This window comes from Syngnathus typhle, linkage group LG4 (genome assembly GCF_033458585.1).
Source record: "Syngnathus typhle isolate RoL2023-S1 ecotype Sweden linkage group LG4, RoL_Styp_1.0, whole genome shotgun sequence".
NCBI lineage: Eukaryota > Metazoa > Chordata > Actinopteri > Syngnathiformes > Syngnathidae > Syngnathus > Syngnathus typhle.
In genome coordinates, this window is record NC_083741.1 from 8,296,956 (window position 1) to 8,321,184 (window position 24,229).

The window sequence follows — 24,229 nt, forward strand, 5'->3', positions numbered from 1 at the left end:
AAAACTGAAATATCCATCCATTTTCTATGCCGCTTGTCCCCACGGGGGTCACGGGCGTGCTGGAGTCTATCCCAGCAGTCATCGGGCAGTAGGCGGGGGACACCCTGAACACCGGTTCAGCCAATCGCAGGACACACAGAGAAACACAACCATCTGCACTCACGCCTAGGGCCAATTTGGAGTGCTCAATCAGTCTACCATGCTTGTTTGTGGAATGTGGGAGGAAACCGGAGTGCCCGGAGAAAACCCACGCAGGCACGGGGAGAGCATGCAAACTCCACACAGGGAGGGCTGGAGGTGGAATCGAACCCACACCCTCTAAACTGTGAGGCAGTGCGCTACCTATCCACCCTTAAAATAAGAAATAAAATTTAAAAACTAAACTATAATGAAAAATTTTGATGGACAAACTAAGCTCAATAAAACGCGTAATATTTTATTCCTTTAGAAATACAATATAGTACATTTCCGTTGCACTAGCGTTTATCTTTAAAGAAAGATTACCATCTAGAGGCGTAACAAGTTTGTCACAAGTTTGACAGACTAGTAGGGTACCAACAGACGTGTGGTGGGTAAAGTTGCAATTACAAAAGCCACCTGTAGAGGTCGGTAAATCGCAGCATGGCTAATATACCCGGAAAAGAAGAAGAGTTTCCCAGCGTCACTCCTTGCAAACATGGCGACTGAGGGAGATGTCGATTTGGACCTGGAAGCTGACGAAAACTGCACTGGGAAGCCGGCAGAAAAGCCTCGTAAACATGACAGCGGTGCCGCCGATTTGGAGAGGGTCACTGATTATGCGGAGGAGAAGGAAATATCCAGTTCCGATTTACAAACGGTAAAAGAACCTGCTCCTGTTGACGACTCCTAACAAACATGCGGCTTACTGCTGACTGCATCGTGATTGTCGCGGTCCTGGGACTAAAATGAATATGCTGTCTTAACTGTGGGATAAACATGTCATATACATTGAACATGATAAGATTGTACAAATTAGCTAAGGCACCCATTGAAAATGAACAGGAAACGTGTCTGGGTTTCATAACTATATCTTAAAATTGTACTGCAAAATGTGCTGTATTTTTAATATCACGCTCTCCAAATTTGTGTGCGCGTGTGTGTGTGTGTGTGTGTGTGTGTGTGTGTGTGTGTGTGTGTGTGTGTGTGTGTGTGTGTGTGTGTGTGTGTGTGTGTGTGTGTGTGTGTGTGTGTGTGTGTGTGTGTGTGTGTATGTATATATATATATATATATAATACTTTTTTTTTTTTTAGTCTGCGTATTTAAGACGGTGTTTTTCCCCCAGGCCATGACAGTAATTGGAGACAGAAGATCACGAGAACAGAAAGCTAAAATTGAGAGGTAAGTTCTTAGATATAAAAATGTTTGGAACTTTCAAAGTATAATTTCAGGATTTACAGAAACGGCAACTTTATTATTGTGTAGGTACTGATACACCTCGCAGCTTTTCAGATTCATCATATCAGAAGCCACAGTGTAAAGTTAGATCTGCCGTAAAAGTTGCCATTGAAATAAAATGCTAGTTTCTATCAAAGGACTAATATGGCGTAGGAATAAAGTGAATATAAATGTTTTGTTTTTTACCTGAGTAGGTGATTTTATTGTCTTTTTTAAATTATTATTATTTCAGAGAAAAGGAGTTGGCCAAAGTCACTATCAAGAAAGAGGATGTGGAGTTAATTGTAAGTATGTTGGTATTTCCAGTACGTATTCCAAATTGTCTTTGTGTGCTTGTTAAGATTTACGTATGTAAGATTTGAGATCTTATCTAACACACATGAAACTGCCATGAATTACAGCATTTAACCAGTGTTAATAAAAGGAGCCTAACTGACTTCAGCACTGTTTTTGGTATGAAAGAGTTTGGTGACATGTTCCCTGTAAAAGTAAGAGGGTGAAAAGTTCTTCCAAACACCTTCAGGAATATATACAAATTCCAATCAATTGTAAAGCAATGACGCAAAATTGTTAACCTAATGGATATAAAAATTGACATTTCAAACTCCATCTTAGTACTTGGGTATAAACATCTGAAATGTAGAGAGTGTAAAAATAAATGTGATTTCAAAACAATTTTGGATAGGTGATGTTCTGTGCACTCGTATGTTTGAATTTTCCAAATAGTTGATCCCTTGGTACTAAAGCAGTGTGTTTGGCGATGTTTGTGCTTTGACTCAGATGTCAGAGATGGAAATTTCGAGGGTCTCGGCAGAGCGCAGTCTGAGGGTGCACATGGGCAACGTGGTGGAAGCGCTTGTGGCTCTGACCAGCTGAACACGTGCATGCATGCAGAGAACTCTCATCATTGTTGTTCTGACCAATTTCATTAAAATTAATGTTGAGGTGTCATGAGGGGGCAAACTTTTTACAATAAAGTATTTTGAAAACTTTGTGTGCTTGTTAACATTTAGAGAATACCATACTTTTGCGTTCTTAAAATTCTGAAAATACATGTTTTATTATACAAAAAGAAATCAACCTGTCACAAATATGGAAGAGCAAATCATTTAACTCAGTCATACCATGGCGAATATGTACAAAATTACCTTACATCTTGACAATAACTAGCCCCCAAAGAGCTTTGAGAAACATATTACATCTTTTGTTGTCCCACCGTTTATTTCATCTGGGACAATAAACGTATCATTTGTCAAAATACAAGAGAGAGCAAAGATGACATCCAATTTTAAACCTCTCAAATTAGGTCTGCAGTCTTAAGATGGACTGAAACAATCCAAACCGAATCTGTTTTTTTATTTCAAAGTCCTAGCAAGGGTTGAGTGCATTGATGGCACAAATTTATGTCTTCTTCCTCTTTACCGTGGGTCTGTCAAACACATCTCTTACTCCTGCTGCCTTCTGCTTAAAGAACTTGTTGTTCTGAGCACTTTCCTGAGCCCATGCAGAGTCAAACGACGTGGTGTCCTGATCCACCAGGTGAGTATACTTGGTACGTCCAGACCGCCCAAAGTTTTTAACCTTATTGGGATGAAAAATGTGTCAAAAAAAGGAAACGTTTGACTGCACGTGTGATTGTTAACATCAACACAACATAGTTGTACATTTTTCATAGGCCAAATTTGACTTGGGTGGCGTCTTTGTTTTGGATGCTGCAGTAACATGTTCCCTGCATCACAAACACTTTTCAACTTAACTAAGGAAGTGTACATATTGTTTCTGACCTGCATGACTTTGGGCAGGATAGTTTTATTGAAGTGATCCTCCAGCGTGGGTGCACTGAAGTCTCGCTTGTACACTTCATCCTCCTCATTCTGCAACACAAATCATTACATTTACAGTTACGTATATTACCTGTTATTTATGTGACCAACAAAATGTACACAAATCAAGTCAATGCTCCCATACCAGATTGCAGTGACTATAAACAACGTGCCCAACAGTGTACCGGTGTAGCAACTCACCAAGAAAAAGGCGCCTCTATGGTAGTACTTCTGAAGGAACTTGTATTTGCCTTTAGATGCTTTGTTGGTGATGACTTTGCCATTGTTGCGAAGCTCTGCCCTGCGCTCCTCATCCTTCATGTTACGGAATCTCTCGATATCTGACTTTTCCTTCTCCATGCTGCCAACACAAACCATTTCTATTACCAAATTAGTCAAGGCTGTAGTATTGTTCTTCAAGCGATGTTTCAGAAGTTTAAAAAAAAAAAAAAAAAAAACCTTTATGCAACACCCTTACCTAAATTGCCAAATTCAAACATCTTTACAAATAAAAAGGTCAGCTTCTACTCACGCTTCTCGAGCTTCTCTGTCCTTCTTAATTCGTTTCAGTTCCCGAACTTTCCAGGCTTCGTACTCCTCCTCCTCGTTTTCGCCATCTGTGTCGAGGGCTTCCAGTGCGGCCAGGGAGCGCCGATTCTCCTCAAACTCCTTCTTGGCCTCCTCTTCTACTATCTTCAGTGTGTAGCGTCGGCGCTCCTCCTGCTGCTTCTTGGCTTCAGCCTCTAGCTCTTTTTGCTTTTGCTGCTCGGCTTCCCGCTCTGCCACGGTAACTCTGTCTTTTCTGAGATGCAAAAATATTCAGGGCACAACAAATGAATTGTGAGAAGCTAATAAACCTGATAGAATTGCTTAGATGACAAAATACCACACCAACAAACTAAATAACAAACATTTCTGGCTTGTGAGTCAGCTGCAAATGTTTAAGAAGAGAATGTGGCACAAAGTTGTACACGCATGATCAAAGCAGCTCTTACTTGCGAATGAAGACTGGTTTGAGTCTGGGCTCGGCTTCATCTTCACTATCGGTATATTCTTCATACTCAGACTCTGACTCCGATTCCTCCCCTGATTTGCCTTCCTCCTCCACCTCTAGGACCTCCATCTCTTCAGTCTTGCGTTCCAAAGCCCGTTGACGCATCATTCCTCGACGCCTTTCGATTTCCTGCACACAAAAAAATACAGTGAAAAAGTATAATTACAGGTGATACATGCATGACTAAAACACTTTAAGGCCGTAAATATAAAACAATACAATGTAACTCAGTGTGCCTTCTTCCACTTGATAATGTGCTTTTACATTGTTGGTTGGGCAGAATAGTGCAAGGCAAGCAGTTTATAACATTAACACATCATATTACTGCTGTAAAACGAGAACACCACAATGAAAATTATAATGTATTGATAATATGTCATCGAATTGTATAAAATTCAATTTTGATGCAAACCTCATCATCAATTTCTTCCTCTTCCTCTTCTTCATCCTCGCTGCTTTCCTCACGCTCATGTTGTGGATGCCACGTCCCTTCATCAGAGTCTTCGCTGCTCTCAGCAACAACTTCAGGCTCTACAATTTGTCTATGTCTGGCGAGCCTGATCAACAATAGGAACAAAGGGGTCAAACTTTCAGGCGCAAACTGTCATTCTGAGGAGATCAGATTGTCAAAAGCACGGAGATAGTTCATACCTCTCCTCAACATCCTCAGAGACACGGTTGAGCAAACGCTTTAAACGTGGGTCAGACACATCCTCTTCCTCCTGTTCAATCTCGGGCTCAATTTCTTTTCCCTTTTTAACAAATTGAAAATCCTCCTCTTCCTCATCTGATGACTCCATCGGGGCATAGTCTGGACGTTTGCCTGACACGTATCTCTTCACCTTCACTTTTTCCATTGAGAGCTCACCTGAAAATCAACATACAAATGGATTACAAACTGTACAAAGTCTTCCAAATACATTTTTACAGTACTATCAACTGATAGAAAACAAAAAGGTAGCACCACAATGACAATATGCACTGCTGTAAACGCACAACCTAAATCTTCTTAGTGTACACATTAGTTTAATTAAAGAAATTTTCAGATGAGAATTGATGAGATGCTATTCAAAATTAAAATTGCATTGGTCAACAGCAAATTTTTAATAAGAAGTTTTAATTGTCCCTCAAAGTATTATTGATGGCATGGCAAGGCAGATGCAATAGCATTGGAGAAACAACCAAGGCAAATAGCGCAAAACAACAACAACATATTGAAGACTAAACTTGCAACCTTGATTTTTTCTACTTATGTTAATCTGTGTTTTGTTAATTTCATTTATGAAATTATTTTTAAGTTCACTGTCCAGGGAATGCATTGGTGTAACGATGTAATAGGTTCTTAACAATTTATCTAGATTTTTTTTAACACTAAACCGACAATAAGTAAATTTGTTATCAGATTGAACAAAACTGATAAATTGACAATAAGACAATTGACAATCAGAATGAACACGACTGATGTTTTGCCTTGTCGTTAGCGTTACATTGCTAAGCTAGTAAGCTTTTAGCTAGTCATTTACGTCTAACCTTTCTCATTCCGGACCGGTACGGCTCCAGCCGTGGACTGTATAGGTGGAAGCTTCATGTTGGCTGAATCGTGGTTAGACATGACTGCCTCGTGGACTAACCAAACTCAGAGAATTGTAGTTATTCGTTGAAAAAGGAACGCGCTACTACTTCAAATAATGACCACTGGAGTGCGGCTGCACAAAACAGGCGGAGCCAGGCTCTTCTTCTTCGTCTAATGGTTCTTCTTCGTTTGCTTCTTCTTCTTCTGCTGCAGCTTCAAAAGTTGAACCAGGGTCATACAATCATTTTTTCCAGCCAGATAGTCCATTCATATTTCCTCTTAGTCCTTTTTCGGCCAAGCTGTCAAGTAAGCATAGCATTTTAGTTTTCTTGCTGTATCATAATGTTAAGTAAAACTTAACCCTGGAGTCACAACACAATGTGGCCCCCTTGATAAATACATAATCAAAACCAAATATTACAAACACAGTGAAAAATGTGGTGCACTGCAATGCTATGGAAGCACTGATAGTGATTACATAAAAAGCTTATCTGGAGTGCATGTACTTAATAGGCTTTGCTTTTATATTCTCAATTTCAACTACTATCTCTATACTTAAACATTTAATTATCATTCTTTACTGATGTCCAAGGTGACATTCTATTTAACTGTACAAAACATGTCATTGAGGTGACTTTGAAATTGCCCCCCCCCCCCCCCCCCGAGGAACGTGGGCGATGGTAATGGTTCTTGTTCAGTGGCACTTTAACTAAAAAACATTAATAATAAAGACATACTACACGTATAGGAAATAAATCACTTTATTTCAAACATCTCTGTCTGAACAACTCCTCCAGCTTCCCCTCCAAAACTGAGTTGGTACCTTTCAGGCCTTTTACAACATCACAGGCCCACACAAAATACTGCTGGACCCGCTCTGCCGTCCAACCTGAAAAAAAAATTACAAACACGATGATCGGATTGTATCTAGTGGCTTCTTAAATCTTTGTTTTTGCGTGGTAATGTATCTTTTATTCATACAAAGTCAAGCAAAATCAATTTTTTTTTTGGTATCGTTTTGTTGTGAGAAAAACAATCTACCTAAGACATGCTGGTGATGGGAACAAATTGCCTCAGTTCTGATTGAAATTATATTCAATTCAAATCTATCCTAAATTTAAAAAAAGGACATGAAAAATATATGGACATGAAAATGATTACCGATAGGTGTGCAGCGGTTCAAATCCCTGAGGTTGTATAATTTGTCTGCCAGTTTGACCAGTTTGGCTTGGTGGCTACAGTGGGGCGCATGTTCCACCTGTAGACGCTTCCGGTCTTGTTTGGGCAGACTCTTATCGTCTGTCACCTCCTGAACAATGCGAGTAACAGTCGGTCCAAACTTTGTTTCTAGCTCTTCGGGCTTTGTGTCTGTGTCTTCCAACGTGTCATGAAGAAGAGCAGCCTTCCAAGAAAGAAGGGTACAAACAAACACATATACAAAATAAATTGACAAGTGGGCAGAACAGAGGAGATTTACATGAATGCATCAACTTAAAGTGAACATACTTGTAATACCACAATGTCAGTGATGCCACCTTCATGGCTGAGAATCCTTGCTACTCCTTAAGAGTAGAAACACAGAGCAGAGTGAGTACAGTAATGGGGGAGGGATGTATATGTTGGGTTATCTATGTTTTGTTATTCTAATCAATTTTACTTATGATGGATTTTTTATTTCAATCTACGGATGGTAGCATAACATAACATAAAACATAACAAATGTGTTGGAATAGAAAAATAGAGGCATCAACTGGTAACAGTGAAACAGTCGAGTATATGTTCACCAAGGATAATCACAGAATAAATCGGGCATAGGGAATTAACTGTCAAATTACGGAATTCCAATACAGTGTTTTGCGTGATGTATTTGATTGAGTCGGTATTTTTTTCAAGCTCCAACATTAATTTCAAAAGAATTATTCATTAATGCTGATGCACTGGAAATAACAAAACGTATTATAAAAATGACAAGAAAAAACGTTTTCACTCAACTTGGCCTGTAATATTTAGGCTACTTTACTTTGCTTTCACTTGTCATATAAACATGCAAGTGAGGAACCATGTTTGATTGACATTACAGTATTTATTATTTTTCCTGATTGCAGAGCAAAGCGCAACTTACCGATCGGGTGATTAATATAGGGAGTTTGTTCTGGGTCTTTACGACGCTGGTTTTGATGCTTTTCAGCGGCGAAATTAACCGTCTCTACCAACAACACGGCGTCCACATTCATGGCGTACCGTTTACGCAATGCAAGTCAAGCGCGTCTGGGCACTCCTAAATCTTTGAGTTCGCACCTTCTGTTTGAGTTTGTGCAACAGTGCAACTGTTCGTTTTCATCGGTATCCGATGGGAAACACCCACTAGGAGGATGCGTTCCTTCAGGTTGGTACTTGTTTTTCCATCCTCTGTAATAACACGTTGTGTTCAAGTTATGTGCGGTATGATGTGCGCTCAATTGCGGGCACGGGGAGAACATGCAAACTCCACAAAGGGTGGGTCGGAGGTGGAATCGAACCCGTACCCTCCTAACTGTGAGCCGGACGTGCTGACCAGTATAATAATAATAATAATAATAATAATAATAATAATAATAATAATAATAATAATAATAATAATAATAATAATAATAATAATAATAATAATAATAGTTATTTAATATTTGTGGCACATTGTGCACCGCTGGGAATGTCCGTCAGCAGTTCCCTGTCATAATTCACACAAAACACATGTTTACTCTCAACAACTAGTAAATTAATCATTCTAGCTCAGGGGTGGGCAAACTTTTTGACTCGCGGGCCAAACTGGGTTCTAAATTTGGACCGGAGGGCCGGACCAGGAGCAGATGGTATAGGCGTTGTGTGAAGTCATATAAGCGACCTGTAAAGGTCATTGCATAGAAGATCTTGGCCTTTAGTAGGTAGTAAAGCATGGATATTCCAAACAAGTTTTTTGAAAACAAATGCATTTATTAACAGCATTAAAAAAAATAATAATTCACTAAAAAACTGCTATCAGTGATTCTCATAAAACACGACACTGTTATTATGAATAACAATCTCCATCACTTCAGTGCCTGCAGGTCAGATTAATGAAAGATGTTTATCTTATGGGATCACATCAAACGGCAAACATACTGACCAAATATATCATCTTGAAAAATCGGTGAAAGCATACATCCAAATAAAGTAATCAAAACAGCAACACGGTGAGGGGTATCTGAAAATCGGAGCAGAGTTTTAACTCGCAAACACCTGGTAACAGAGGTGAGGAAACGGGAAACACTTGCTTAAAGTAAGCCTTAAGAACTTTACAGGTTAAGATTAGTCGCAAATAGGTGGTGCATCAATGTCCTTGAGCATCCTGCATTGTTTGAAAATGAGAATGGTCGCTAGTTTCAATCCCTGCTATGTGTACAAATCATATTCAAAATGCATTTTTTTACAATAAACTTGAGAGCCTCCCGTTCATTTTCAGTGGGAACAGTGTTGTTGGTGTCCCTTTTTTGCTAGTGCGTCATAGTCTGGAGTAAAATTTGTTGTGGCAATTCTTAGGCGAGATCCGAGGTGTTGGTCCGTTTACCTTGATCTGTGACGGGTTGATGTTGATGTGGCTGAACGTCACGTCGCGTACGTCGAGCCAAATTGGCCACTCTTTTTTAAACACTCGGCACTCACTTCTTTTTTTCGGGCCACTCATTTTAATGGAAGGATTCCAGGGGAAGGTTTGTGGGTGGCTTTAGCGCAAAACTGCATCTGAAAGCTCAGTGCGCGAATTATAAGAACGCTGTCGTCAAAGCCCACGCTCTAAATTCGGGACTGATACGAATAGAGCGAGAGTGCGCCAAGTCCGTACTACTGAGTACGTACACGCACTTGTGAGTGTGCACCGAGCTTTCTGACACGGCTTCCGGTAGTAAATGCGCAGGCGAGCGCTTCGCCATCTACTGGGAAAACGCAGTCATTGCAGGCAAAATGACCAAAAAAAAAAAAGTTTAATAATACAATTTGTTCAGGGTTGGCGGGCCGGATTAAACGGTCCCGTGGGCCGGATGTGGCCCGCGGGCCGTAGTTTGCCCACCCCTCATTGATTCATTGATTCATTGAAAGGTAGAAAGCAGAGGGAAGAGTCCCTTGTCAGCTCCTTCACTTCCCGGACGTTGAAGGGATGCTACCAAGCCGCGGTTGAAATGTCGGAAAAAAGTCGGTACCGATACCGCGGTCGGCAGTTTCACCATTCAGTCTGTAAACACTGCGTCAATACTTCTCTTGAAACTTTCCTCTGACTGGGCTGTGATACATGATTCGGGTAGGCGGTTCCAGCTATTAACTACACGGGTAGAGAGAGTAGCGTCGCCATGGATGCGTAACCTCCTCGGTTTGTATAGCTTCAAACTGTGACCACGTGTCGAAGTATCATTATTTAAGATGAAATACTCCCTCAGGTCTTCACCAAGTTCGCCTCGGAGAATGCGCCGGGTATATATCAAATCTCCTCGGTGACGACGGTAGGCCAGAGAGAAGAGATTCAACTGTTCCAGTCGATCTTCGTAGGAAAGCTGGTGAAGTTTTGCGACTGTTTTCGTACCGCGACGTTGAACACGCTCCAGCATATCGGTTTCGTACTTGGTCAATGGGAATACTGCAGGCAGTCCGTACTCAAGAATGGGACGCACGTGAGAAATAAACAGGGGTCTGAAAATCGCAGGAGTCATACGGGCAAACGACCGTCGGATGGATCCAAACATCCTGGTGGCAGCGGTGACCTTCTTCGTGGTGTCAAGACTAGTCTTTAGGTCTGACGACACTATGACACCAAGGTCCTTCTCACTTGTGGTGTTTTTAAGGAGATATCCTCCAATATGGTACGCCCTGAGTGGATTCTGAGTTCCCATGGAGAGCACTGAACATTTGGCATGGTTTATTGGAAGCAGCCATTTTTCCGTCCAACAATGGAGCCTATCTAACACGTCTTGGAAACGGTCAGCATCCTCGACGCTAGTAACTTCAGCCCAAAGTTTCAAATCATCCGCGTACAGTAAACACTGAATGTTCAGTTCTTGCGGGAGATCGTTGACGTAGAGTTTGAAGAGTTCGGGTCCAAGGACCGATCCTTGTGGCACTCCACTAGACATAAGCACAGGCGCTGAGTATGCGTCGTTGACTTTCACTCGCATATAACGTCCTTCCAAAAAGTCAGCAATCCAGGATAAGATCTTCCCAGTTACGCCAACCCTTTGGAGTTTAAGCAGGAGACGCATGTGAGGTACTCTGTCAAAGGCTTTGCTGAAGTCCACGAAAATGACATCAAGGCATTTACCAGCGTCGACGGCAGCTACCCACTTCTCTCTGGCTACTAGGAGATTCGATACACAGGAACGTCCTTCCTGGAAACCATGCTGAGCAGCAGTTAGCACGTCAAGCTTGTTCAGGTGATTTTGTAGAGCCCGCTTTAGTAGTTTTTCCATGACCTTACAAACAATCGAGGTCAGGCATATGGGTCTGTAATTTGTCGGATCATGGCGAGCTCCTCCCTTGAAGATTGGTTTGACTGTGCCAATTTTCCAATCGACAGGTAGACGTCCGGTTTCCAATGAAAGCTGGAATATGTGTCGGACGGGTTCTGCAATATGCTCGACAATAGTTCTGAGGAAAGCTGGGTGCATCTCATCTGGTCCAGGAGAGGAGTTCTGCCGTAACTCCAGAAGTGCTTTTATAACAGATTCTCGCTCAAATACAAGGTGATGGAAGCCTGAGTCAGGAACTGGAGTTTGGGAATCCAGGATCTGCGGCTCGACGGTATACACAGAGGCGTATTGTGAGCCGAGTGATTCAGCTTTTTCGGCATCCTGGAGAAGGAGATCCTCAGAACCCGGGGAACGAAGGGGAGGTATGCCACTTCCTGCCTTGGTCCTTCTTTTCAAATAAGCGAACAGGAGCTTTGGGGAAGTCTTGGATGACTCCGCCAGATGCAGTTCATATTCGGTTCGTTTTTCCCGCTTCATTTGTGTGCACCGATTTCGAACTATTTTGTAGCGATCATAGTCCACGGGAGATTGAGACAGTTTGAATCGATCCCATAGTTTACGACGACCTTTCAGCAAGAGTCTTAGTTCACCATCAAACCAAGGAGGACCTTTGGTGAAGGCTCGTTTCCGAGAAATTGGCACATGCTCCTCCACAAGAAGTTCAAGTTTGGAACGAAACATGGTCCAGGCATCTTCGAGTTCGAGATGAGACGGGATACTCCAGTCTGTTTGAGCAGCAGCTTCCTGAAGAGTGGGTTGATTTATACGCCAATAATTTCGATGGGGTCTACCAGAATCGTTAATTGGTGCACACCCGCTCCAGTAAAAGGAAATTGTACAGTGATCACTTCTCCCGATTGGCAGCGAACATTGCAATTTGTCGATGTCAGTTGGGGACGCTGTTAAAACAAGATCAAGGATGTTTGAGGTTTGACCAGAAAACATACGGGTTGGAGACATGACATGCTGGGTCAAATTGCAGTCGAGGATTGTATCAAGCAGTTGGGCATCGAAAGTTCCTTGATCTAGGTTACAGTGGAGGCTGTTCCATTCAATAGCGGGCGCATTAAGGTCACCGACAATCAGACAGTCTCTGCCTCTCCCATGACATCGAAGTTGATCTAGCAGCTCAGTTCCTTGAGCAGACGGGCTTCTATAGATGACGCCAACCGTAACTGATTTGCGTCCATTGTTGACGCGGCACCATAGGGTTTCGATTCCGTTGTCAGCATCGCAGTTGGTTTCTATCGAGTGGACACGAAGTTCCGCTTTCCAGTAAAGGATGACACCGCCACCAGTTCGGTGTTCAGGACGATCGGACCGGGTTAGGAGGTAACCTGGCAGCTGGATCTCAGAATCAGCGATCTCTGGGGTTAACCACGTTTCCGTGAAAGCAAGCAGGTCAGGATGTTGTTCCTCTACAAGGAGTTCAATGTCATCTAGTTTGTTACGAATGCTTCTAACGTTGGCCGTGATCACCCTTAATCCCAAAGGCGATGTTAATGCTTCGGGATAAAGGTAATCGGTCTCCAGGTCTCTCTGGTCCTCTTCTGAACAACGCGAAAATCCACAATGCGTAGGTCAGTTTCACCGGCTGCACGGCGAGTACGAAGTTCAGTGACTGCATCTTTCATTTTGATCCGATCCTCCGGCGATAGGTCACGTAGCACATAGAACTTTTCACCTTTCAGGCGAAAGGTTCTTTTGAGAACGCGGTGGCATTCCGCTTCGTTGTTAAGTACGAGTTTCAGCGGGCGCGTTTTTGAGCAGTCCTCCGATTTGCGTCCAAGCCTGTAAGCTGAGATAACGTGTATCCCTTCTTCACCTTCGTCAAACATGAGTGACACCATACGTTGGAGAAATGTTTGATCGTCAACAATTCTCTCGGCCGAAGATTCTTTCGGGGATTCCGGGGCATTCACAATTATCAAACATCTTTCACGAGGTGGAATAGACGGGTTGGCTCTGCAGTTTTCGGCTGCCTGATGCTTGGAGTAATCAGTCACCTGCTTTTGTAGCGCTGAGAGTCTGTCTAAGACAGTTTGCATCTGAGCGCTGACATTCGGAGCTTTTGGTTTATGTTTCTTGTTCCGTACAAGAATAAAATCATCTTTGGGCGCGTCGGGATCTGGGCTTGCAGCAACAGCGGCGTAGGTTGCCTTTGGAGCAGGCTGTTTTAGGACTGTGGGTGCTGTCAGGGTGGAGATATCGGGCTCTGAGTTACACTTTGTCAATGGCGTTGTCGTAGAGCAGGATGAGGTAGGAAAGGTGACCCGAACCGGGGAGCAGTCTGCAGAGCGCAAAACTTGAGTTACGGGAGCGTTTTGGGGAGTGAGTGGTGGAAGTCCTGACTTTACGCGCATATCGCTAAATACACACTGACAGTGGTCACAGAGGAAGTTCACAGCCGAGGAGGTTACCATCCGTAGGCATTCATATTCCGCCTTCTCAATACCGCAGCAGGCGATGTGAATCCATCCGTCGCACAGACTGCACTGGACGGCCTTCGACTTTGTGGTTACTCCACGAGCACAATTAGCACATTTGGTCTTCATGGTTATTGCACCGGTGGTCCGGAGCAGGTGAGCAGCTGGCTGGCTGGTCGGGTTACGTTCGTCGTCCTGTCTGGGCGTCGTCGAACTCGGCGTCGTCGTCGAACTCGGCGCCGTCGTCGAACTCGGCGCCGTCGTCGAACCCGGCGCCGTCGTCGAACTCGGCGTCGTCGTCGTCGAACTCGGCGTCGTCGAACGCGGCGTCGTCGACCGCGGCGGCGTCGTCGTCGAACGCGGCGGGGGCGTTGGAAAATCTTAGCAAGTCTCGCTTTGCTATGCTCGCTTGTAGCTTGCTAAGATAGCAACGAGAGCTCGCCACAATGCTCGATCGAGATGATGATTCCTATGAGATAGTCCTGTGGAGACAAACAGTAAAAACCCTGTTCTAGCTAGATAACACCAAAATGTTTTCCTCAATGGGATAGGTATCTTTTTAGATAGTCTAAGGTAGAAAGAGAAATGTGATGTTAAATTATCTAATCAAAGGGGCAGGAGTCATTACAGACTGGATTTAGGCTGTTTTTGAAATTTCCAAGTTAAAATAACCCTTTCAGGCAGTGTTGGCACACCTTTATGTCAACAGGTGGCGGTATCGAGTAATTTCCAAACGGTCTTGGCAGCAAGCAACTAAAAAGAAGAAAAAGACCCATCCCTGACGGCTGTCAATATTACAAAATGATCACTGTTGTCATTCCAAACTCTCTCAGATTGTGTTTTTTCAATTTATAATCACAACCTCAGTAGTTGAATACTACCGCGTTGATATCATGATCTTATTGCCCAGTTTGTGTACGATCGAAAGACTGTGTTTTTAGCATTAAGCTGATTAAGCTAGCAAAGAGTGGGGTGAAGCCTCTGCTCAGAGGTTAGTCTACTCTGCGTCTTCATTAAAATCAAAAGATGCGCTTTATATTATTGGTGGGTGTAATGTCTACTATATGTGTATACTAAGTGAGTGGATACGGGTGCAGATTTGGTTCGGCAGCATGGCTTACAGTGCCAGGACAGATTGCCCGGAGCTTCCTGACTTCACTCTGCTCAAGAGACTGGCCAGAGATCAGCTCGTCTACTTGCTGGAACAGGTAATAATTCCTGGCACGGAATCATGATCAAACATTTCCACTATATCATCCTAAAAAAAATTTTTAAGCCTACATTAATGGAAATGATCAGCAATGTTAATGGGTTTCCTCCATCATCAAAACAGGGTTGTGTGTTACATTAATTAAATCTTGCAGGACACTATAAAATATATGCATACTAATCCTATTATGTGGCTTTTCAGTTTCGCCTCCATTTCCGGTTTCACTTCCAAGATTCAGTTTACTGTTGACCTTTTAAGTGCTCCAAAGTTGGTTGCTCATTCTGGTAATAGAGCTGTAAAATGATAATTTCACCGAATAACATATATATTCTTTTTACACAAATTCCCTAACCCCCCAAATACTTTCCCTTCCCAACCACTCCACAAGTGCTCATCAGTCACAAGACAGCCTTCATTCATAAACAGCACTGTATATTGGCTACTGAAAAATAACCCACTAAAATCTGCTGGGTGTACTCAATGTAAGAAAATAAAGTGCATAAACAATTATTCAATGTAAATTTAGTGCACTAAAAATAGGTACAAACTGTACTTAAATAGATGTCTAAAAACAAAATGCATGCAAATATTTTGTACTCGAAAGTTAAATATGACATAAGTGTACTTAACAGAAGTACTGGATTGCTTAAAAAAAATAAAGCATCCAATCATTCTCGCAGTAAGGTTGACAGTTGTTTTCCTCCTGTATTTGTGTAATACATGTGTGACTTGTGTGGAGTTTATCCATCCATCTACTATACCACTTGTCCCCACGGGGGTCACGGACGTGCTGGAGCCTATCCCAGCAGTCATCAGGCAGTAGGCGGGGGACACCCTGAACCGGTTGCCAGCCAATCGCAGGGCACATAGAGACGAACAACCATCCGCACTCACACCTAGAGGCAATTTGGAGCGCTCAATTGCCCTACCATGCAATTTTTTGGGATACGGGAGGAAATCGGAATCCCGGAAAAAACCCACGCAGGCACGGGGAGAACATGCAAACTCCACACAGGGAGGGCCGGAGGTGGAATTGAAGCCGCAGCCTCCTAATTCTGAGGCAGACGTGCTTGTTTGGAGCTTATAATAAGTGAAGAAAGTTCAATATTCTGTTGTGGGTGATCAAATCGACTAACTGAATGGTAAATGTTTCCTGCTGTACGGTTTTGTTATATAACTACGTGGCCCAAGTGTAGTTGTTGAAAGATACTTTCATCATGAAGTGCCAATTTATGTTTTTTTTTCATGCAGCTTCCAGGAAAGAAGGACCTTTTCATTGAGGCAGACTTGATGAGCCCGCTGGATCGTATCGCCAATGTTGCCATTCTAAAGGTGAACTTTACCCACTGTTTCAATTTAACATGATCAAAAATGAATCTCAATTAGTATTTTAAAACCTTATTCATCTCTGCTTTTGTAACAGCAACATGACGTTGACAAACTTTACAAAGTAGAGTATAAACCCATCATTAGCACATCAGATCAGTGAGTAGTATTGATACACATGCCTTGAAAAATACTCCAGCACACTTCAACTTGAAGACGTCTGACAATGTGACTTTACTCTCTTCAGGCTTTGTTTTCTGATCCGGCCAAGAATACAAACAGTGAAGTGGATATGTGGTAAGTTTGTCCACATATTCAATATTTATTCAATGTTTAATAATTTTGTATTTAATTAATCATTCACAATTGCCAGCTTTACAAACAATAAACAGCAGTTTGACCCAAATTGGTGACTGCCTTTTGTTTATGACAGCAATTGTTTTTCTAGATATAAATTGAGATAGGTCAGAATAACATACTGTATGTTTCAGTTAAATGCCAATTAAGACTTTATAACATTATGCCGATTTCCACCTCCAGATGTGGCCAAAACAGACAAAGCTGCCGGAAAATGTAGAAGATACAAAATTATATTTACGCCTCAGAAGGTATTTGGTATCCTGGTGTTCAACCCAAAATAAACCTTATTTGCTCTGAAGTTATGGATAATCATGTGTTGTCCATGTCTGTCTTCCAGTTTTATGCATGTGAGACAGTACTGGAGGAGCAGGGCGTCTTTGGAGGTTCGAGCGCTTGCACCTGTTCTATTTGTTGCCGCTCACCTGGGACATTACAAATGGTGCAGTTATTTTGGCTTTTTTGATCCAGATGTGACAATGGATGAATGGGCCTTCTATCTTCTTCCTTTGGACTATGACATCATCAGTCTGGAGCTCCCAGAGTTTTTTCGGGACAATTATCTGGTAATTAATACACTATATGTCTATGCTAAATATCTGTCATTTTGATTAGAACTAATTAAAAAAAGATTCAGAAAAACTATTGAATGGTGTAAATGACAAATGTAAATTCAAAATATGGAATATCAAAGCAACAGAACATTATGTTTTTCTGGGCCTTCTCCAACTCTCCTTCACAAAAATACACCATGCTGGTATTTAATGTCAGTCATGGGTAAATGAGTAAAATACATTTTTTAAATCACATGTTTGTTTGTTTGTTTGTTTGTTTGTTTATTTATTTATTTATTTATTTATTTATTTATTTATTTATTTATTTATTTATTTATTTATTTATTTATTTATTTATTTATTTATTTATTTATTTATTTATTTATTTATTTATTTATTTATTTATTTATTTATTTTCAGCACTATTATCATTGCTCACACGTCCCTCACTGGTTACAGTATTATGTGTAAGCTGTAGTACGCTCATCTGAAATCATACAGTGTGAACTGATGCTCCACCAGTCCGTCTCATTGTATAGACTTTAATTGTGCATTTGATGCATTTTCTTTCTTGTGTGAATCATACTTACATCCTATGTGTGCGTCACCCAGGCTGGAGATCTGCGTTGGGTGAGGACAGCTGGGAGTGCTCTACATCTTCTTAACTCCATTTACGGACCATTTTCAAAGGTTTATGGTATTGGAAGGTGTTCAAAGGTACACTTGGTCCTTTAACGAAAGTTTATCATGATTTGAGTCGTATGTAGTTACCTTTTGATTTGATGGGCAGCTGACATTGTTTTTGATTTTTGTCTTGTATCAGATGACATATGAGTCTTGGAGAGAGCAAGAGGAAGAGGGAGACCAGAAGGCTCGGAACGCTGAAATAGGAACCGTTTTCTTAATTGATAGGGGTGAGTAGCTGTGATTCTGTTTCTCACTTAAAGTTATCACTTTGCTTTACTAATTTTGTCAAATGTCATTATAGATGTGGACTTTGTCACCCCTATGTGCTCTCAAGTAGTTTATGAAGGACTCGTGGATGATATATTCAGAATCAAATGTGGTGGGTAACAAGCTAGTCACTGTAAGCCTCACTAAATAAAAATACTACATGTAAAATTATTAAGGATATGCATCACTGCATTTTTTTTTTTTTTTTTTATTATACACAGCAGCATGTAATTCAGACTTGTCCCCCCCGTAGATGTTTTCAAATGTAATCACAGACCCATTTTTCTTCCATAGGATGTGTGGAATTTGGACCTGATGTCTCTTCCACAGACAAAAGCATCAAAGTCATGCTGAATTCTCAAGATAAGGTAAGACTGGCTTTTGAAGTGTAAAATGCTTTCACTCAAGCATGTATTTAACATTGTTTGTCTCGTAGGTCTTTAATGAAATCAGAAATGAACATTTCTCCAATGTCTTCAGCTTTCTTAGTCAGAAAGCCAAGAATCTCCAGACTGCGTATGATGTAAGTCAATAAAAATGATGTTCTTCTTTGCACATGGAGTGACCAAAATCTTTCATTTTCAATTTGTTAGAAACGCAGAGGGATGGACATAAAGCAGATGAAAACATTTGTCTCAGAAGAACTTAAAGGCTTGAAACAAGAACATCGCCTCCTGAGCCTGCGTGAGTTTTGAAGCAAAGTAATCTATGCCAGATAGACTCAATTTGCTGAATTATGAACAAACTGGGTGGCTGTTGATCTCACAGACATCGCCGCAAGTGAATCAATGATGAAGAAGAAAACAAAACAGGATTTCCAGGAGCTTTTAAAAACAGAACACTGTAAGTTACTGTAAATGCTTTTTGTGTGTGTGTCGGGATGTTGCCACACACTGATGCCATCTAATTTGTGTGTTTGACTATTCAGTTGCTAATTCATCACATTGATGCAAAATTGTGGTCTTATTTTTTTTTTTCTTCCTTACAGCTTTACTAGAAGGTTTTGAAATCCGTGAATGTATTTCTTTCATTGAGGAGCATATCAACAGGCAGGTGGGTTTTCTTTAAAGAGTCAGTATTATATACAGCATTATGCATGTAGTTAAAAACTAACCTCCTGTGATTGTTTTCTTAAGGTCTCCAGGACTGAAAGTCTTAGACTACTATGCCTTTTGTCTTTAACAGAAAATGGTCAGTTGTTTTTTTTTACATTTACGTTCAAAGTGCTTTCAAAAAATAAATCATAAGCCTGTAGCTCACTGAGCAGCAAAGGTTCGCCCACCTTGCAACGTTTCTTTCCCCAGGAAACTGTTTGCAACCATTAAAAGCGTTTAGGAATGTCTGGCAAACGCCTTTCCAACTGTTTGCAACATTCAATTGAAAAAGTTTTTCTCATCACCATCACATTTTTAACTTTGCAGAAGGAAAAACTGTTTACAACCATTTGCAACCGTTTGTAATCTTTTAGACTGACAGACAAAATATAGACATTCCCTACGCGTGCTAACACCTCAGTGAGATACAGACTTTATTTTATTGTACTTTACCGTAATTTGTTTATCATCATGCAGGACTCCTGCCAAAAGACTACCGGTCTTTAAAAACACAATATTTGCAGGTGAGATTTCCCATCTTCTGCCGTTACTGGCTTTTCATTTTTGTCATAGCATAGCATAGGTACCATGACTAAAACAATTCCAAAAAACAACTTTTGCCGCTTCAACAGCAGCTGAAGTGAAATGTTTGAATCCTCTAAGTCAAGGTTTTACCAACTGGTTTTGTCCAAGGGACCGCCATTATAACCAAGAAGCAACTCGGGGACCACTGCTTTGGCGGAATATTATTTTATTTAGCACCGAAGCAAAATAACTATTACAAAAATTTATTTTTTGTTTTGGGGGGAAAAAGATGCAGGCTATTCATTTGCATCTGTATGTCTATTTTGGGAATCTCAGCTACATTTGACATAATTTGAATGGGTAAATGATTCACAAAATTAGCTGGAAAATGAATCAGGTTAAAATAATAAATCTATTTTAGTTTTAAAAATGTTACAATTATTTTCCATTTCTAATTTTGTTGACCACATGCAATACCGTCACATACCACTTAAGGGCCGCGGACCACCGGTTGACAACCGCTGCTCTAGTTGAATATTTTAAGACTACATAGCTGCATCTCAATATGTTAAATACAGTTACCATAGCTTTTCATTTATTTGAGTAGTTAAATTCAAAAGGTGGAAACTTCAATCATATACATTAATCAAACCAATTTGCAAATATTTTTTATGAAGAAAATATTCCTGCCGAATGTTTTATGATGTTTAGGTTTCTCTGAAATGGTGACTTATTGGCTGTTCTTAGCCCTAAACAATATTGATTAAAAATACAAACAAAATGATCAATTATTTTGCTCCGTGTCGTATATCTTTCCAATTATGGGGTTCCATTTTCCAATCAAACTATTGCAATGAATTGAGGCTGAGTGCAAAGAGCAAAAGTTAATTCAATCAGCATTTGCAGCAAAATTGAAAATGCGGAAATCATAATTGTAATGGCTTTAGAGACATTAGTCATTAAAACTGTAATCTCAATCTGGCAAAGATGTTTTCCTTCATCAGTGTTAACTTATTGCCCACAGTCTTGTGAGTAGCAGTTTAATTTTGTGTTGTGAAGTCATCTCTTCTCTTCTCTGCTTAGAGTTATGGAGTGGACCACCTGCTCACATTTGCAAACCTCAAGCAGTCGGGGCTGCTGGTTGAGCAACAGCAAGGTGAAACACTGGCTGTTATGGAGAGCAAAGTGGGTAAACTGGTCAACGATAAGACAGCAGGCAAGTTTTCTGTTGCAAGATTCAGTATGACATGACAACTGGGGTGAGTTCTTTTATTTTGCTGTTTTTTCTATTCTTTTTCTAGGGAAGCTAACAGATGCATTTTCATCCTTGGCAAAGAAAAGCAATTTCAGGGCCCTAAGCAGAAAACTGAATTTGGTATAACATCAAGTTTTATTTGATGTTATCATATTCAATGATATCATGTTGCTTTTCTTTGGTCATGACCCTGCACGTATACGTTGTTGTTTCACACAAAGGTGCCCAAGTCAGATGAAGGGTATGACCTGCACGTCCCGAGGGACATGGCTTACATCTTCAGTGGCGCCTATATCCCACTGAGCTGCAAGCTCATAGAGCAGGTAAATAAGCAGGATTTCTTTTTTTTTCTTTTTTTTAATTCAACTGTATCAAAGTTGATTAAACCAATTTTGTGCATAATTCACAGGTGTTAGAGCGAGATGGTTGGACTGGGCTTGAAGAAGTTACCAGGTTGCTAAATGGAAATGAGTTTGCTGTCACAGGTAAGATATTGATCGGATTTCATAAAGCTGCGTTTGTCGTCAATTGTTTGCTTTTTTAAGTTGTGTGCTATTCATGGCTATTTATTTTGAAGTGAATTCCCTAAGAATAATATACCTTGAATGTACATATACATTACATATTTTTAGACAATATTATACATGTAATTAATATGTGTCAAATATTAGCCTTGGGCATCATAATATTGTATTACAAAAAAAGTCATTGCATGAGTTTGACTGTTGCAAATTATATTTATTGCCATACAAATACAATGAAAGTAACGTCGGAGGTTTGCGATACTTTATAGTCATCTGTAATTCTACAATGCTGATCTTTTCCTCCTTTGCGTATATAGTCATCTGAATATAATTGTGATAATTAGAGATGGGCATTGCGTTTTCGGGACAGAATGGTCAGTCCGTCCAAGATTTTGCAAACAGCATTCATTTTGCGGACGGAGGATGAGACGTTTTGAATAAAACGACAGTGTTTCTGTTTCCGTGTAATCAGTATGTTCTGACGAAATATAAAGGTGGCAAAAGGAGACTCAAGTGAAGTAAAGGGATTTTTCTAAAATCCTATTTATGACAGGTTAAAAATGACAGAAACGAAATTGACTCCAACCAAATCTTGTAATATATTGTCATCTGGTAAGGGTTATTTATTGGACTAAACAAAAATTTGATAGGCTATGCAAGTTGCCACATTGCCCAATTGGCTTGAAATATTGTACTCAGTTTTCAGGTATCGATCTGGCTCTTGCCAGGTCAGTAACAGTAGCTCTTTTCAATGACAAGGATGGGTGGGGACGAAGGGGCGATTATTTTATGAATAAGGATGGAGGGACGGCGATGACGGAAGGGTGTTCAGGTAGAGGGCGGACCCGCAAAAGGTTAATGTGCCCATCTCTGGTGATAATATCGCTTCTGTGATGTTCTTAATGTCCATGACAGGCTTAATAAAAGTCTCTATCAGTTAGAGTGCCAGTGAATGCACCATGGTTTTGAATGGGCTTGTCCTAAAAGTTTTCTGTCTTGTGTCAGGCAAAAATGGAGCAAAAAATGAGGCGCAACGCATCGTTGTCGTCATGTTCCTTGGGGGATGCACCTACTCTGAGATTTCAGCTTTACGTTTTCTTGGTAGAGAAAGAGGTAATCAATTTAATATCAAATAAATGTTAAACAACTGCCATGAATTTCTTATTGCACCACCTTTTTGCTGCTGTTGAATTTTGTTGTCTTTGAAAGATGATTATTGATCATTAAAAATATAATCTTGAAACTTGATCCTGTATACAGAAATAGAGCTTGTACTGCAACAGGCTCGACATCTACTCTAATCTTAACACACGATTATTATCAGGGGCGCAGATGGGATTTTGGAACTGGGGAGATGTGGACCATGTACACTCAGTGCATAAAATTCTGACAGAAGTAAAAATTCCCACATCTTTGGTGGAACTTAAACACATCAGTTAGTTGCACCGTATGCTATGCAGGCTCCCTGCCCGTCCTGATGGAAGAGGAACATTAGTCCTCTGTTTTACTGGCTGTTTGTTTTTTGTCACCTTACGTGGCGAAGGTTGAAGGGGACTGATCGTGAACCTAATGGAACTGTGCGGGACCCATCCCCCCCGTGTCATCTGCGCCCATGATTATGTAAGAACTAAGAAGTAGATTAGTTTATAAATTTGGCGAAAATAATAGAATAGCTACTAATTGATAGATATAGCTCAGAAAGCATCCTGGCAATTTCTGTTTAATAAGTTCTTGCTGTGATGTGCAATATGCACTAACACAATTTAATACTGATTCCTTTTTGTATACAGGATATAAATTTATCGTGGTAACGACTGCCATTACGAGCAGTTCAAGAATGTTGGAGGCCTTGCTGGACAACCGATGATGATGCCTGTCAGGACAACACGATGGACCTCACAAACATTATTGTCACTTGACAACCAACTCTGATAGTCGCTCACTTATCAGAGATGGGCTGACAAGAATTGATTTAAGATGTGCAACATCAAATAAATGCTTTTTTTTTTTTTTATCTACGGTTGTTTTGTCATTTTGAATGTCTCTCTGTGTTTTTGTCACAGTAAAATATGACTGTTGAAAAGTTAATTTATTCATCATCCGAAACGCTTTTTCTCATGAGGGTCGCCGGAGCCTATCCCAGCCGTCTTTGGGTGGTAGGGGTCAGGGGGAACGCCCTGAACTCCTCGCCAGCTAACAAGCAACCATTCACACTCACCACACGCACACTTACAAATAATATGGAGTGCTCAATCAGCCTACTATGCATGTATTTGGAATGTGGAAGGAAACCAACACAGGCACGGTGAGAACATGCAAACTCCATACAGGAAGGCTGGAGCTGGAATCGAACACACAACCTCTGCACAGTGAGGCTCACGTGCTAACATTTTAAAAGTAAAATCTCATAATTCTCATAATCTTACATCCACACTGATGTAAGATTCCTTAACTTTGTCCAAACCTAGAGGAACAAAAAGTATACATACTATTGACATACAATTTTGTGCGGTTTTTTTGTGTTCTGGTCAAGAATGACTGGTCATTAAAAATGTGTTGTGTGCTTGTTTGAAATCCAGATTAACCCGTGGAAATATTTGGGGTGGGCG

General features: G+C 40.8%; 4 protein-coding genes across 5 annotated transcripts; 2 read left to right on the forward strand and 2 right to left on the reverse strand.

The window, feature by feature from the left end:
• Positions 1-640: 640 nt before the first annotated feature.
• On the forward strand, positions 641-2,409 carry hypk (huntingtin interacting protein K). Its single transcript, XM_061276823.1, has 4 exons — positions 641-838; positions 1,305-1,360; positions 1,650-1,701; positions 2,198-2,409. Exons 1-4 carry the CDS (start codon positions 677-679, stop codon positions 2,291-2,293), a joined length of 366 nt encoding a protein of 121 aa, XP_061132807.1. The 5' UTR covers positions 641-676; the 3' UTR covers positions 2,294-2,409.
• A 40-nt stretch (positions 2,410-2,449) lies between these two features.
• mfap1 (microfibril associated protein 1) lies at positions 2,450-6,043 on the reverse strand. The gene is made up of 8 exons (XM_061276808.1): positions 5,825-6,043; positions 4,946-5,162; positions 4,707-4,851; positions 4,236-4,423; positions 3,773-4,042; positions 3,442-3,601; positions 3,202-3,291; positions 2,450-2,998 (listed from the first exon to the last, which is right to left on the reverse strand). The coding sequence occupies exons 1-8, from the start codon at positions 5,904-5,906 to the stop codon at positions 2,819-2,821; spliced, it is 1,332 nt and encodes a 443-aa protein (XP_061132792.1). The 5' UTR covers positions 5,907-6,043; the 3' UTR covers positions 2,450-2,818.
• Positions 6,044-6,612: 569 nt separating this feature from the next.
• Positions 6,613-8,201, reverse strand: hddc3 (HD domain containing 3). The gene is made up of 4 exons (XM_061276820.1): positions 7,990-8,201; positions 7,374-7,429; positions 7,029-7,269; positions 6,613-6,756 (listed from the first exon to the last, which is right to left on the reverse strand). Exons 1-4 carry the CDS (start codon positions 8,099-8,101, stop codon positions 6,629-6,631), a joined length of 537 nt encoding a protein of 178 aa, XP_061132804.1. The 5' UTR covers positions 8,102-8,201; the 3' UTR covers positions 6,613-6,628.
• A 6,357-nt stretch (positions 8,202-14,558) lies between these two features.
• Positions 14,559-23,634, forward strand: vps33b (VPS33B late endosome and lysosome associated). Of its 2 annotated transcripts, none has more exons than XM_061276800.1 (24): positions 14,559-14,812; positions 14,900-15,029; positions 16,283-16,363; positions 16,455-16,516; positions 16,605-16,654; positions 16,898-16,965; positions 17,055-17,100; positions 17,186-17,280; positions 17,881-17,985; positions 18,092-18,182; positions 18,257-18,334; positions 18,517-18,590; positions 18,659-18,745; positions 18,816-18,906; positions 18,991-19,065; positions 19,211-19,275; positions 19,359-19,413; positions 19,794-19,840; positions 20,925-21,057; positions 21,143-21,216; positions 21,318-21,419; positions 21,506-21,581; positions 22,626-22,733; positions 23,411-23,634. In XM_061276800.1, exons 2-24 carry the CDS (start codon positions 14,934-14,936, stop codon positions 23,485-23,487), a joined length of 1,836 nt encoding a protein of 611 aa, XP_061132784.1. In that variant the 5' UTR covers positions 14,559-14,812; positions 14,900-14,933; the 3' UTR covers positions 23,488-23,634. The 2 variants fall into 2 exon arrangements, with proteins under 2 accessions (XP_061132784.1, XP_061132785.1); XM_061276801.1 differs by having other exon boundaries at positions 14,919-15,029.
• Positions 23,635-24,229: the final 595 nt, after the last annotated feature.